At 34.4% G+C, this 16,694-nt stretch overlaps 1 protein-coding gene across 1 annotated transcript; it reads left to right on the top strand.

The window, feature by feature from the left end:
- Positions 1–4,178: 4,178 nt before the first annotated feature.
- GIP2 (mitotic-spindle organizing 1B-like protein (DUF3743)) lies at positions 4,179–15,817 on the top strand. The gene is made up of 2 exons (XM_010260327.3): positions 4,179–4,538; positions 15,650–15,817. The coding sequence occupies exon 1, from the start codon at positions 4,316–4,318 to the stop codon at positions 4,532–4,534; it is 219 nt and encodes a 72-aa protein (XP_010258629.1). The 5' UTR covers positions 4,179–4,315; the 3' UTR covers positions 4,535–4,538; positions 15,650–15,817.
- Positions 15,818–16,694: the final 877 nt, after the last annotated feature.

Raw genomic sequence — 16,694 nt, 5'->3', positions numbered from 1 at the left:
CAAAATCTAAAAACTCGATATAATTATTAAAAATTTGAATTACTCAAAATATTATTACTGTTAATTAATAACTACATTATTTTTCATGTATTTATAGTAATGCATTAAAATACTGTAATTATAAAATAAATTACTGTAGTTATCAAAATACTGTTAATTACACTTTAAAATATGGTAATTAAGGCGGGAAGGGGCTTCATTACGTCGATGCGACCTTCTCTTCCTGCTGGATAAGGTATCCATCCGCATGTATGCAATTCAAATATTAACAATTCAATTGAATTATTATTATTATCATTAATAATTCAATCCGGTTAGTATATATAATAATAATCATATTATTATTATTATTATCAATAATTATAATTAATTATTACTAAAACTAATGATGGTAATTATTACTTCGGAATGCTAATTAATTAATGATAATTAATAAGTATTTTAATAATGTTAATTATTAATTGGGATGAAACATTAACTGGTTATTATAATTGTATATATTAGATATATTAGATATTTAATTATTCAGTATAATAATTAATATTATTATTAATGAAAATAAGTATAAAATGTAAATATGCAATAATCATTACTTATTTTAAGTTACTGTTGATTAATTCAAATAAACAGTAATTACTGAAATTAATTAAGTACATTAATTTCTGAAAATGTTATTATTTGAAAATAATAATTATTCATGGCAATAAATAAAATAAGTAATTTCAATAACCATTAACATATTTCAGTAATTTTCAATAATTATTTTGAAATTTCAGGTTTCAAAATAATTAGTTATCATTTTTCAGTTATTAAATATTTCCCTGAAAAATATACAATAATTACTCACATAATAATTAGCTTTTACAGTAATTACATTAATTTGAAAATAAATGTGAAATTTTGAAAAGTCAGACTTATTGTAAGTATTTATTTTTCCTAAATACTGAAAATAATTACTAACATAATATTTTAAATTAAGTAACTATTAAATTAAGTAATAATATTTTATTATTGAAAATAATAATATTATCAGTAATATTATAAATTCAGACTTATTTTAAAAAATTTTCAGTATTATAATATTATAATATTTAATTATTCAGTATAATAATTAATATTATTATTACTGAAAATAAGTATAAAATGTAAATATGCAATAATCATCACTTATTTTAAATGTTTATATATATTGAAATTTTGGTTAATGAAATTACTGTTGATTAATTCAAATAAACAGTAATTATAGTAATTAATTAACAGTATTTTGATAATCACAGTTAATATTTATGATAATTATCTGTAATTTAAGAAATTACTATAAATATAATTAAATTAATGTATTTATTAATTTACGGTAATATAACTAACAGTAATTAATTTTAATGGATAATAACACTATTATTCATTATTATTACTGATATTAATAATATTAATAATTAACTTTACTTATATATTTATGAATTAATATGAATATTAAATGATCATAGTCAAATTAATAATTACAATTGTTAATATCATTATTAATTATCAGTCTGAATTAATAAGTATAATTATTATCTCTAGTTAATTAGCAGTAAGTAATTTTGTTAATTAATTATTATCAGTAATTATTCATAAATAATTATTACTAATAATTAATTATCGTTGCTGGGAACTAATTATCAGTAGTTATTATTAGTAAGTAAAAAATCGTTATTAATTATCTCTTTGGGATTTGAATAGTCCGAATTAATGAGGGTCATTATTATCACTAAGTATCATTATTAATAGTTCGAATTTAAATCGTTATTAATTATCTATATTTTAAAATATAAATAACAGTATTTATTAATATTCATTAATAAATTAATGAAGTATTAAGGTTTGTAATAATAATGTGAACTGCCCCTGAACCGGACCCAGCAAACCATATCATTCATCTTCTTTACCCGAACTTCATTTCGTTCGGTCGTTTGAGCCAGGAAAAAAGTAAGCTGCGTTAGCCAAAAAATGGGTGCTTTATCACCCTTTTCAACAACAAAACAGGTTTAAAAGATTAACATAAGTACAAATTATTTAAATGGAAAACTAAAGAATGAATGAAAACTAATCTAAATATATATGAAAAAGTTTCAGTCGCTGATAGAGCGACCAAAACAAAAGGCTTCGGCAGATAAAAATGGGTGCTTTTTACCACCCATTTCAACAACATATCAAGTTTAAATAACAAATGTTTAACGAAAACAGAGATTCATACAGGAAAGAAATGTTTAACGAAATGTAAATAGACTAACCGGATTGAAAGCGGTTCTCTGAAAATAAAGTTTGAAGAAATCAGGCTAAGCGCTTAGGTTCGAATGAGGATTGAAAGCGTTTAGGTTCGAATGAGGATTGAAAGCGTTTAGGTTCGAATGAGGATTGCAGTTTCACAAAGGAGATTCCTTGAACCAAGATGGCTGTTAGGATCTGTGCATTCAAGAACCAAGATGGCCGTTTTCCATTCACTAACATGTCAAAAAACATGAAAAAAAAATGATCAAAGAATTCAGAGGAAAAGAAAAAAGCAGTAATGGAGAAAATTTGAAGGAAAGAACGGAATCAGTAAGAGATATAGCTACCAGTTTCTTGGAGGTTGGAAGTGATATGACGTTCTATACGGCTGCTTTGTTGAAGTAATCTGAAGAGGGTGGAGGTGACCGTGAGTGCGGCGGGAGTCTTCAACTTCAGTTACAACACCAACTAAGATGAATGAGCAGAAAGGTTTCTCAAAGTTGGAGACGTGCTTGAGATGCAAACATTGAAATGTATCTCATTCTCCTTTTTTTAGGAACCGATAGAGAGTGGGAGCTTCCACTCCTCATTTCTCGGAGCTTCCCACTTGTCACGAACTTACAATGCCACACGTCTATGAATGCATGGGTTTGAATTAATGGTTTTTTTAAAAGGACAAGTGTCTTAATAGAAGAGAGCCACATGTTTGACTGAGGAGACTTTGGCCTGCACAGTATAAATCTTTATCGTATTTGCAAATGATTATTTTGCAAAGTGCCAACTAGTTGGTTGGTAAGATCTTCTGCGCCACCATAAAGATACTCTCCTAAGCATAAAAAATTACCAAGACATTTGAAGGAATCACATTTTCCCACACAAACATTGAAAATATTAAACCTTTCATTTTCCCTCTCTACTTTGCTCATTTCTCACCCTTCTAACAAACCTCTTATTCTTCTTGTTCATTTCCTTATCAAGTTAAAATTTCCATATGATACACTCCATATCCAGCATATTGTATCATATTGTTGGGGTCTCAAAACACATGTTTATAGGTGTTTTGGGAGCCCTCTTTTTTTTTTTTTTTATAAATAAAAAGTATGTATAAACACCTTCCCAAAAACCAACTTTTGAATAAAAAGATCTATTATAAGTCATAACTCATAATAAACTATAGTCATTTCAGACACTTTTTTTTTCTCTGAATTTTGTATTTAAAGAATCAATAAAAACATCAACAAACAAATACTAATAAAACATAGGATTAATATATGTAGTAAAAGTTGAGTTAAGATATGAGATTAAGAAGTTTTACAAGATTATAAGGGATGAGAAGAATGTTGGGTTAGGCTTGGGTTGAGCCCAACCCAACCCGGAATTAACTTTTGGTTGGGTTAGGGTTGAAGGAATTTAGTTAGGGTTAGGGTTGGGTAGGTCAGGTTGGGTTAGGATTAGGGTTGTGGGGGTTTAGAACTTCAGATTGAGTTAGAATTGGCCTCAACCCGACCTATCCTGGCCCGACTTGCAACCCTAATTGGTATATTGGCTAGGCATAAACACGAATTCGATTCCCACAACCATGGACTTTGGGGAGGGGGGTTATAAAAAATGGAAGCATTATCTTCATTTATATAAGAACATGTAAGACAAGTCTAAGAATTAAATGAGGCTCATTCCTTATTTTTGGATGGAGCAATAGGTAAAATTTGACCAAGCCCAAGTGGTGCAATATTTTTTTCATGAATTATATATTATTTAATTCAAAATTTTCTAAATAATTAGAAATTTTCATTAGGCCTGGTCCATATAGGAGCGAGTCCAGGCTTGTAATTTAGGCCTGTGGTGCGGGCCGGTCAGGGCCCGGGCTAGGCTGAAGCCTTTATCATTGGTTCTAAACTCGGCCCGGCCCCGGATCATCCCTGCCAAGACCCCAACTCCAAGTCTCCGCTGCACAGCTATCTGGAGAACTCCACTCGAATTTTGTATTTCGAGTCTGTTTGATTTCAACTTTATTTGAGTTTGAGTTCTTAGAAGGGAGGGAAATTTTCAATTTCTGATCTTTGATATGGATCCGGAGGCCGCTCGGACCGCCAGGGAATCTCTGGACCTGGCATTTCACATGTCGAATATTCTTGAGACAGGGCTTGATCGTCACACTCTCTCCATCCTCATTACCCTCTGCGATCTGGGTTTGAATCCTGAATCACTTGCAGCAGTTGTCAAGGAGCTCCGGAAGGATCCTTCCTCAGCCCCGACACCAAAAGATCCTCCGTCAGTTTCCTGAACAGGTCTGTGAGACCTCCTATTATTCTCTTATTCTCTTCTGCATTTGTCTAAGAACAACTTTGTTCTGTTTGTCATAAAAAAGGCTTGATGGGCTTCTCGCAGACCCTTTGCCCTCCCATGATGGGTTAACCCTAGTTCTTCAGAACAGGAGACACCCCACAACAGAGCCAGGTTCCCCTACACATCTGCGCGCTGGGTCATAACTTTTACTAATAATAGGAAAAACTAGTGCACGAGAAGATGCTGCCTGACCCCGAAAACAGAGTAGTTCTATGCCACAGGGGCCCATAAACAGATGAAAAGAAAAAAAAAACCTAATTTCATATAAAGGATGACTGCAGTATCTTCCCTGTGAATCTCATTGATGCCATTTGGAAGATCAAATTGATTCCAAATTGCTGTGCTGTATCTGTTACCGTATGTTCAATTTGCCACAAAATCAACAAATCCATTTCCTCCCTTTATATGTGATCTAACACCAGTATAAATCCATCGAGAACCTGTTAAAAAGGAGTCCAATGTCCTATATTCTAAGGATATCTACCATTGACAATGTTGACCAAACTTTCAGAGTTTCTGTTTCCCTATCTGTCCAGGAAGCAAATCTCTTTGCAGTTTGCAATATCTGAGACCATCAGGAAGCACTGTCGATTTCACTGTGTCTGTACAAACTGTAAATAGTGAGCAAATTCAAAGAGAAACTCCTCCACCCTTTTCTCCTTGGTTGTTGTGTGAAGCCCGATCAATATTAATTTCACTCATTTCCAGATGGGGACTTTCCATCTAATGGTTCTTACTTTGGTCAGTTTGATCACATTATGTTCTTATTCCAGTTTTTCTATAAGAGATATTTTAATTTCTGAACAAGTCTTGGGAAAATAGTTGGGTTAAAACACAAGCTTCAACCAAAACTCAATCTCCTCTATAACAGCACGCAAACAGGTGAAATTACATTTCATATCATAAAATGTGGAGAATGCCAACAATGCAGCTCCACTGTTTCTTGAAATTATTTGCTTTGTTTTACTGATAAAATAAACTATTTGATTTGTTTTGCCACCTGAAGAAAAAGGTTCACTAGCAGAGTTTGTAAGAATGCAAGGAACCTCACAAATATTACAAAAGAATTTTCAAATCTTTTGTACCATAATACCAGAAACAGAAATGGTTTGTAGACTCTGCCTTGTAATTTAAAAATCAATTCCAACATGAAATCAACTTAATACCTAATTCTATAAATCTATGTCAACTTGAATTTTTCATTGGGGGACTGAATTGAAGGAAAGCAATTTTTCTTGCACTATCACATTATATAACTTGTTTTCACCCAATGGCCTTATTGTATCTTTGCCAGATATAACTCCATTTGGACTTCGTAGTGAAGGAGCCATTTAGATTTAGGAGTCTCTGGTCAGAGACCAGATAAATTTATAAAAGCATGAGGGGTTTGTAGTGAAGGAGTCATATTCTTCCCATTTGCCTTCTTTGGTTGGATCTTCCCATAATACTTTGAAATGAAAAATGCTTTTGTCAATACCCATCTGATTTCCTGAGTGATGTTCACCTTGCTCCAAGGAGATGCAAACTTGATCAAAGCCTATCCGGTGATCTTTCCTCCCCTGCTGTGTCAAACTAAAGTAATTTATGGAGGAATGGTTTTGTTCCTTTTAGAACCTTAAACATAACCAATTAAGATAATCCTGCCACCCCTAGAGAGTAATCTACCTTCCAGGCTGCTGCCCTTTTGTTTTGTTTTGTTTTTTTCAACCATATCATTGAACAAAGCTTGATTTAAGCTGTGCTTTCATCCTTTCTTTATCGGCATAAAGAAATATTTTAGAGAGAGCATTCTTCTTGAAAATCAAGTGATTCTGCTGATGATTGCTACTTTGGCAGTTGGGGATTTATCTAAGACAAGAGCCTGTTTGATAATGGCTGAAGTTGCTAAACTAGATGACTTATTGCTTTTTCTTTTAGTGGATAAGATAATTAAACAATAAATTATTTTTTGGTAACTATTAAACAATAACAACAATAAAATATTTGAGGCTATCATAGTTTTCAAGGTGTCTAGATGATTATGGACGACACTAGGGCGCCTAGTCACCTTGTCGCCTAGGCGATAAAAATTTTATAATATAAAAAACTGACTTTTGGTTAGTTTCCTAGTTTTATATACCATTCAGCATGTATGTTAATTGAAAAAATAGCAATTCTCCTTATTAAGAACATCAAATTTCCTCTAAAAATGTGGCAAATCATCACATCTAAAAGATAAAAATCTTGTACATATATTAATTTCATTATTTTCAAAAATAATACTACTATAATAAGTATTTAATAGAGCAAATTCATTTTAATTAGCAGATAAAGAAGGTTATTAACTTTATATGATAAATATTCAAGATGGAAAGTAGAATAGAAAAAAAAAACAAGGATGGAATTTCTGTTTTATTTAATTAGAGAGAGAGAATAGAAAAGAACTTTATTATTCTATTCTTTCTTTCTTTATTTTTCTCTTCTCAAAACCCTATGATCTTTTAAATTTCAATAGTAAAACATTAAAACAAAGTATAATTGATATATATATATATATATAGCATATAATAAAATGTATTAACACATACATTAATAAGATACAACAATATAAATGATATTATAAAAGGCTCCTGCCAAGAGCGCCTAGTCGCCTAGGCGACGCCTTGACAACATGTAGGCTATAGTAATTAACTGCACTTCAGCTTCAGCCATTAAGGAGCTCACAACCACCATAAAACTTAATCACTAAAGACAAAGCAACAAGTTATTCAGTTAAGCCATTTCAGCTGCTATCAAATGGTCTCTGATAACTTTTAGACTTATAATAAGCTTACCTGAGGAATCCTCATATTGCAAGAGGAATGTGTTTGTTGGAAGTACTGAATGGTCATTGGTGGTGATAAAAATGCATGATTCTTGACGAGGATGAACGTTGACGAGCAATGGTTGATCTAATATGGTGTAGAGTAAGGCATAGCTCAATGATACGAGGTAACTGTAAATGCTTTCAACTGTGGGTGATGATGGATGCAAGAGGGGAACGCAAGATGGTGAGATGGGGCAAACCACTGGAAAGGATACCTATTGCTAGAGACAAGGGCTACAGGGAAAAAGTTAAAAAAAAAGAGCTACAGGGAAGAAGCAGGTTTCGAAGAGTGGACAAAGGGTAAGGGCATTGTAGAGATGATTTATGGGAAAAAGTTTACAGACAGAATGTATGTTTAGATTTAGAGGGGGATGTTGAGGGAAGATGCTTTTGTAGATATACTTGGTAGGCAAGTTCAGAACTTTAGATATATCTGGAGAGGTTTCTTGAGGCTTGCAACTTGCAAGTGGAGAAAGAATACTCTTGAGAGTATTAGAACTATTAGAGATATCTCCAAATACAAGTTGTTGACTCTTTGTGTCAAGTGTGGTTCAGAAGGAATACTCTATGTTCTAACCGTATGGTTGGAATTTCTACCTAGCATTTTCCTACCATTGGAAAAAGTGTAGGATTTCTCTCCAAGTTGAAGTGTCACATATGATATATAGGAGGGGAAATGGGGATGAGGGTCTTCTATTGAAGTCTTTGTTGCACAACATTTTTGGCATTTTGAAGAAGCTTGTAGGGGGTATTTGGTTGACAATTGGGGAGACTAACATGTGTCATTGCGTTGTGGTGGCAATGGAGGTAGATGGAAGAATGGGGCCTCGAAATAGCAAACCGATTAATAGGAGCAGAAGTGGAGAGGAAAATCTTTAGGTTGGTGAAGGAGATGCACATGTCAGGTGCAAGATTACAGTTAATCCACTTTGATCTTTGCTCCATGATGTATCAACATTGGAGAACTAAGGCCATTCTATAAGGAGTAGGTATAATTATGTACAATCCTAACTGTTTGTTTTGTGGAGCAAGATGTAGACAACTGACCATTCATCAAAAGGGACTTTTAAATTTCAAATGCAAGGTCAAAATCTTATGGAATGTCTGAGATGGAAATTAAAGCAGATCATTAGAGAAGTATTGGAAGAGTCTGTTCTAGCCTTGCTTTGGTGGAACTCAAAAAGAAATGCTTGAGGTCAAATGAGGTATTTCACTCGGGGGAGGGACAAGAGGTAGGGGTGATCATTACTAGCCTAGCCTGACCCACAATATATTTATATATTATATATATATGTTTTGTTTTATAGTATACAATATAAATATTATAAAATGACCCACAATATGTTTTGCTTGCCAAATTGCTAGCCTTAAGGTTGAGGAAAGTGCTGGATTCTCTGATTTCTAGGTACCAGGGAGCTTTTGTACATAATAAGCGTGTTCAGGACAATGTGATAGTTGCAAATGAGCTTATTGACTCAAGGCGAAGAAGTGGGAAGCAAGCAGTTGTTATAAAGGTAGATTTGGAAAAAGGAATATGATCATGTCAATTGAGTATTTTTGGATCATATGCTAGTAGAATGAATATTGGGCAGAAATGGAGAAATTGGGTCAAAGTTTGCATGACAACTCCAAAGTTTTCTATTTTAATCTATGGCTCCACAAGAGGAAATTTCAAAAGTTCAAGAGGATTAAGACAAGGGGACCCTATCTTCCCTATTGTTCCTTATAGCTCTGGAGGGTCTAAGCCAAATGACTCAGAGAGCCATTGAAGGAGGTCTTTTAGAAGGGTTTGAAAGTGAAGAGTAATGGTTCCAAAGCCTGGCCTAGGCTTGTGTTATATAAGTTATAACACATTTTATACGTATATTATATGTCATATAATATAAAATACTATATATGTTAAATATAAAGTACTTAAATTCATACGCCCAAAGCCTGGCCTAGGCTTCTGTGTACCTGGGCCCAGGGTTATATTTCAAGCCTGGTATTTGGGCTGTGCCGGGCCCAGACAGGCTATAACCCTTATCATAGGCAAGGATTAAAATTTCGCAATGTATCAGAGCATATCGGCTGAGGCATATCGTATTGGTGACTCTTTGATGCACCCCTACAGTAACTATTTTGGGGTTTGACCTATTTCAGGGGGTAGATAGGCCTTATACCAACCCCCCTGAACAGGTTTGAGAAAAAAAAAGTGGCCAAAGATACAGGCTGATATGCCCCATCCGGCATATTGGCCTGTATCTACATTTAGACCCATGATCATAGGTGCTAAGCCTGATCTGTGCCATGATCACCCCTAACAAAATGGATCATATAGGTGTTTCTTTGAGACATAGGAAGGTCAATACAATGGCATGTAGACATCATCATCATTTAAACCTTGTCCCAACAATATGGGACTGGCTAATGAATCTTGTTTTGCCATTCCATTTTTGTTTAGTGCCATATCCATTGCTAAATTACGAGTCCATAGATTATTTCTTGTTATTTCAAGCCATGCCTTTTGGTCTTTCCCTACCTCTTCTAGCCCCTTCAACTTGTACTAGATCACTTATTCTTATGGGTGTTGTAGATGGTCTTATCTGCACATTACCAAACCAATTTAATCTATTTCCCCTCATTTTATCACCTATTGTGTTTACTCCTAGTTCCTTCAAGTAGGTTAATTTCTGACATTGCCCTTTCTGGTTTTCCCACTCATCCATCTTGATATTTTTTTAATCAGCAACACAGAAAAGATTTCATTGATTAGAAGAAAAAAATGGTTTCGACAAGATGTTGTGAAAGAAACCCAGCTTTAGAAAGCTGACCCAAACCAAATTACAATTGAGCCCTAAACAGATATGCTCTTTGTACCCCTTGCTTAGCTAAGCTATCTGCCAAGCTGTTGGCAGTTCTCCTCACCCATGTCACTCGGATTGACATGTCCTTTGAGAGCCATTTAAATCTTCTGAATTTATTTCTCAATTGCCATGTCACTCCTCCCCTTTATGCAGCCATTTTATCACAGTTTTCAAGCCCAAAACTGCCATTTCTACCACATTCATTTTCTGGACATGTTGTTTCTTAACTGCGTAACACTATGTTTCATGCAGCATTGTTGGCCTTAGAACCATTTTATAAACTTTTGCTTTTAGCCTAAGTGGTATTTGATCCTGTAGACCAAACTTGCTAAATGTTTATTCTTAGGGAGGTGGGGATCAGAAATCTCTAAAAGAAGGCAAAATCTAAACTCTTGCATGCTCTATCTTGAACAACATAGGCAACTGGGCAAGCAACTATTCTGCAGCAATGTTGAACTAATGCAATCATGGCTTTGGTATTGGCGGTGAATGGAGCAACATGAGATCTAGGTGTTACTTCTAAGATTATGATGACATTGGGGATAGAGGAGATTGTGCCTTGGAGGTAATTTCGTTGGAAATGTACCTCAAATTCAAAGAAGCATAAACAATGGTCCGCTTGGAGATAGTGATCTGATTGCTTGGGGGTGATGAAGTCGCTATTTTAAGGGGCAGTAGTTGTAGTTGAGGTAAGTCAGGGGGTGGAAGATGAAGAGATCCAATTGATACCACTGCTAGTAGTGGTGGAGGATTTGGAGGTGCTTCGATGACCCTGATGGAGGCAATGGTAGAGAATGGATGGTTATGGTTCTGTAAGAGTATAGCCATGCATAACACCATCATTAGGCATCAGTAGATGTGTGAAATAGGCATTCCAGTCGTTGCAGCTAAGTGAAATTGCGGTTTTTGTATCTCCATTTCACAGTTTAAGTGTGGAATAGGGTTGCTAATAATTGTAGGTGACCAAGTGCATTTGGAAATGTGTGGAGCTGGGAATGGCATGTGACTTTGTTACACATTCCCACTGTGAAGAAACTTGATGTATTGTATTGCTATAGTCCCTACTGTTACATAGCCTTGTTCTTTTTTATATCTTTGTTTTTGCTTTTCAGCCCCTCTAAGGGCTCTTTTGTATTTTCCTTTTTTATCTTTTAGTCCTCCAAGGACTCCTCTGTAATTATTAATATTATTTAATATGTATGGCAAGTGTTTAGACACCCCTAAAACTCTTTCTCTTCTCTTCCAACTGGTTTGTGACATGGTTTCAGAGCAGGTCCATCTGACCTGGGTTTGATCCTTGGCATTCAAAGGGAGATTTAAGGATTTCAGATTGACTACTGTGTACTTCTCTGTGAGGCTTTTTGAAACTGTATTGATCAGTGCGAAGCTTCACCTTTTTTCTCTGAAAATCACAGGTCTGAACTGTATTTTCTCTCTTTCTCTCATTTGGACCGTTGGATCTGGCTAGAAATCTGGATTTTATGTCGTCCTATCCTTCTCTTTTAGACTATCAGATCTGATTTAGAATTCAGTCGAGTTTTGTAGGGTTTTGATCCTCTCTTCCTGTTGACAGTGCTGTAAGTTGCCTTTTTTGGACTGTTATGTATTGTTTCTTGATTGCTCTGAGATTTCTGCAGTGTAAGATCTTTTCTTTGGTGAAAGGGTTACTTCAATAGTCGATTTAGACTTTATCTGATTCTAGTTGGGTGTTTTTAATCAGTTTTTTCCCTTTAGCCTTGATTTCAGTACTGTGATTTTTTTGGGGCTGTGGTTGTAATCTGTAATGGCTGAGAAGGCTAATATTATTCCTGTAAAGTTTGACGGAACTAACTACAACATGTGGAAGTTCCATTTCGATTTCTTTATTGAGGGAAAAGGCCTGAAGGGATATTTGAATGGAAAGGTCACTAGTGGAAGCTGATAGTGGGAAAATTCTCTTGGATACTCAGTTTGATAGTCTCACATTGCAGTACCCATGAGGAGAATGCGTACTACCTATGAGATGTATTCATATTTGGAGAATGTATATTATCAATCCAATAAGTCAAGGCAATATCAGATTGAGGCTGAAATTTTTGCATATTGTCAGGGAGATAGGAAGATTCAACAATATTATGCTGGTTTTCTTAATTTGTAGGCTGAATATGAACTCGTCCACATAGAACCCACAGACTCAATAGAAAATGTTATGTATCTCCAAAAACATTTTGAGAAGAGGAAGGTGAACCATTTTCTTATGAGATTGAGACCTGAATATGAAATAATCAAGGCTAACATATTGAGTAGAGGAACTCTTCCAGATTTAGATTTAGTGATCGGTGAACTGTTGAGGGAAGAGATTTGGCTTCTAACTTCTGCAAGTATTGATGGGAAATCAGTGAACTCTAGAGTTGACAATGCTTTTGTTGTTCATGGGAGCAAGAAATTGAGCCTTTTGCAATTGTGGCACTATTGTCTTGGTCATATGTCCTTTAAATCTGTAAAACTTTTGTTTCCAAATTTGTTCAGTTCATTATCCAACTTGAATCCTCAATGTGAAGTTTGTCAACTATCCAAATAATGCAGAACCACATATTTTGCGAGTAATAAAAGAAATGATGTTTCTTTACATTTGATTCATACTGATGTTTGGGGCCCATATACCATTCCTTACATGGGTGGATATAGATACTTCATTTTTTTCATTGATGGCTACACTCAATATACATGGCTCTACTTGATAAAACATTGTGATGAAGTTCCTATGATTGTTCTTAGGGGAAAAAAAGGTAAAGGGGAAAGTAATGGGTGATTAACCAAGAAAAAAGAAGTTCCTATGATCAAAATTTCATGAATATGGTGGAAACCCAGTTTGAGAAAAGAATTAAGATAATAAGATCTGACAATGCAAAGGTGTACTTTGAAAACCACCTTTGTGTGTTCTTGAAGGATGAATATGTTGTTCAAAACTATCGAGGTGCTGGTGATTTTAGTTGGGCATTATGTCTTGGATTGGGTTTTGGTGCTCCCTGAGTTTGAACAAATTAGCAGATCAGATTGGGGGGAGATCTTTTTGGACTGTGCTTGAATTTCAGTTTGTAATGATTAGTTGTTCTTTGTTGGTCTTTAGTTGCTTTGTATTGTTGTGGTGCCATCTTGTCACCTCATTTGTTGGTCTTTAGTTGTTTTGTATTGTTGTCAGGCATTCTCTCTCTCTCTCTCTTCTTGCTCTGATTTGTCTTCTCTTTTATTGCTATTTTATTCAATAATCTCAGCACCCTTTTTCTGTTGTAGTTTTCTACTTTAGAGAAATAGGATATGGTTTCTGATCTGATATCACCTGATCAATATCCGTAGAAGATTGACATTGCACTCTGCCACTTTTATTCACCTTCACAGTGTAAGAATGGATTTCATATGCTTGTCCCTTTCTACCAATCACACATTTTTGCCTTTCTTCTACTTGAGTCAAAAAATGATGCACATGTAAAACTTTGTCTTCACATCTTTGACTCAACACCATTTTGCAAAAGTGTTTTTGTTCCTGCTTCAATTTGTTCCAACTCAACAAAGGCTTATCCTAATTATATGAAATTGGCTAAATGAACCTTGTTCTGCCATTCCACTCTATTGAATGCTATGTCCTATTGTTAACTTGTGCATTGTTGAATCATTTCATGATTCTTGCTACTTCAATTCATGGCCTTTTTGGCCTGCCCCTAACTCTCTTGAGTCCTTCAACTTGCAAAAGATCATTTATTCCTACTGGCATCATAGTTGGTCATTCATGCACATAACCAAACCATGGTCTACTTTCCCTGATTGATGTTTCAATATTTATAAACAACATACCAAAATTCTCATGAAATGTCTATATGTGTTGAGATTTGAAAGGTGTTGGACATTATTATTTAACTTGCCAAGAAACCCATGATACGCCAATGTTCTGAATTTTCCAATTAAGGTGGTCATTAACTGGAATGAGTTGGCTCATTGAGCATGCACTAACATCCAATCTAACCAATCCCAAATACAATATTTTCTCACTTGGTTATTATTCCATGTGTATCTTGATATCTTCTGCCCTTGTATTCAGAATCCAGTAAACCAGCCCATCGTAATTGCTTCTTGGAAGGCTACCATAAAAAACCAGGATATCTACTATAAAATCAGTAGAATATTTTGTTATCTTCATTTGGCTTTAAATTCTCCTTGTCTTGCTTTAATTATATTGTTATTTACAACATTTTGATGATTCAATAATTAAACTTCATTTTTCTTATGGAAAAAATATATATTACCATGACTGTTGAGTTCAATGAATTATTACATAATGAAGATTTGGTTTGGTTTATGCTGGGCATCTAATTTTTGGTTAACCATGATCCTTGATTCTGAGGTTTAGACTTGTTCCAATGAGAGTTTATGGCATTTCCCGTGGAAGATGTTGGTGATCATAGTGCAAAACAATTCTCAGTACCAGATTCAAAGATTGCTCATTTGTGTGTTAATAAATCTCTATTTTACTGTCACTAAACTGACTAATTGAGGGGTTGGATAATTTACAATAAGAGTTGGCCAAATTCATAATATAAATACCCCTCCTATGTGGGGTTCACTACAGAATCCTGTCTCCATTCTTCCCTCTCTAAACCATTTCTTCTGTGGAGAAATAAGCACAGCCAGTAAAAAGCCGACTGAAAAAATAAAACAAAATGAATGGATCATAAATTTTTCGAAGACATTTTGAGCTTCATTGAGCTAGAGTATATAACACAGGATGTCATCTTTCTGTTTCCACTGTCTCTACTTATGGATGACAACTATAGTTTGCACTTTGCGCAGATACATAAGCATTGGTTTTTAGCTTGCAATCGACCTTGACTTATGGTGCCATGCTATAGTTTCTAATTGTCAGAGTCATACTGGTTGCTGTATTGGTGTATGAAATGGTTCTAAAGTCGAGGTTTCTTAGGTCATTTTTATAATCCAAGCAAATGATGTTTAGTCTGTTTCTTTTACTGACCTTCATGTCCTTCCTTGCCATGTATCCTAATGATATTGATGACATTGTTATGATAATGATGCTATGATTAGGTTTAAGCTGGATTTTTATGATCATCCAATTAGGCTTGGTTATCTCATGACATTTGCAGTTGATAATGCCTAGTTGAGATACTTGCCTTGTATTTTTGTCTGCTTTTGTCTACACCTAGTGGTGTCCAAACTCAAGATATTTACGTTGTATCATTGGGAATAATGAGCTATTTAGGTACTCAAAAGTGCATTTTATGAATTTTTTTGTATGTTGAGATTATACCTTTTTACTTGGTTTTATCTGAAACTCGGAATACTTTCTTATTTATCAACTAAAAATATCCAGGTGAGGACTATATCCAGAATATTGAGGCGTGCTCAGAAAGGATATTATTCATTGCTTGTTTCATGTACACAGAAATGGTATCTTGCAAGAAGTTTTGTACAAAGTAGGATGCCATACTAAAGTGTATGCCAATTTAATTGTGAACTTTTGTTTTCCCACCCTATTCTACGTCACTTGCAGGTGATGCTCTAGCCTTCTTTTATTCTAACAGGCCCTTGCATTATGAATAGTATAATGCTTCCCTCTTTAGTGCAGTATTAACTGGTAATTAGGTGATTATGATCTTGACCAAGTATGTTGTGCCATTCTGAACTATAAAAGTACATAAGCATGCTATGATCTTTCTGACTATCAATGGTGAAGTTTTTATTTAACTAAATCATATTTTGATGCATATTGACATTGTCGGTGCGAAAATTTTAATAAATTCTTATGCAACTTAATTCTCTCAATCAAGTGATTGAGTTTTTATTATTTTGGGTAAGGCCCATTCAGGGAATCATACGGATTTTTCCCCTTAATTACATCTCCATGAGAAAGTAGAGAACAACTTTTGATTCTGACTTAGAGAAATGAATAAATAGAACAAAAAAAAAAGAACAATAGAGTACTTCTTAAAAAAAAGAACTTTTCATTTGCATTTCTTTTACATACAAGTGTACAAGAGTGAGAAGAAAAAAGAAAATACAATTGAGAAATTCTATAACAATACATTTCTCTCTTTCTTTTCTTTTTGATACAAAGAAGATTTCCTTCTCATACATTCCTTCACAATAAGCTGTAGTCAATCAGATGAAATTCTGACTGTAGACAGCCTTAATCCTTTGGATTTTGTATACAAGAAGGGAACTGTAGTCAATCAAGCTGAATGTTTGATTGTAGACGGTTTTTATCCCTCTGTTCTTCATTTTCATTTGAAGGGAACCAGAACCAGTCCTCAGGAATTAGACTATAGATGATTTAATCCCTAACCTGTCTTGATAGAGGGACCATAATCATCCATGTAAAGGCACCTGGTCGTAGATGGTTTATTTCCTTCTATTTC

This window comes from Nelumbo nucifera, chromosome 7 (assembly GCF_055504915.1).
Source record: "Nelumbo nucifera cultivar China Antique chromosome 7, China Antique-T2T, whole genome shotgun sequence".
In the NCBI taxonomy this organism is placed as follows: Eukaryota; Viridiplantae; Streptophyta; class Magnoliopsida; order Proteales; family Nelumbonaceae; genus Nelumbo; species Nelumbo nucifera.
The sequence above is the reverse complement of the archived record's forward strand: the minus strand, read 5'-3'. Positions and strand labels throughout refer to the sequence as shown.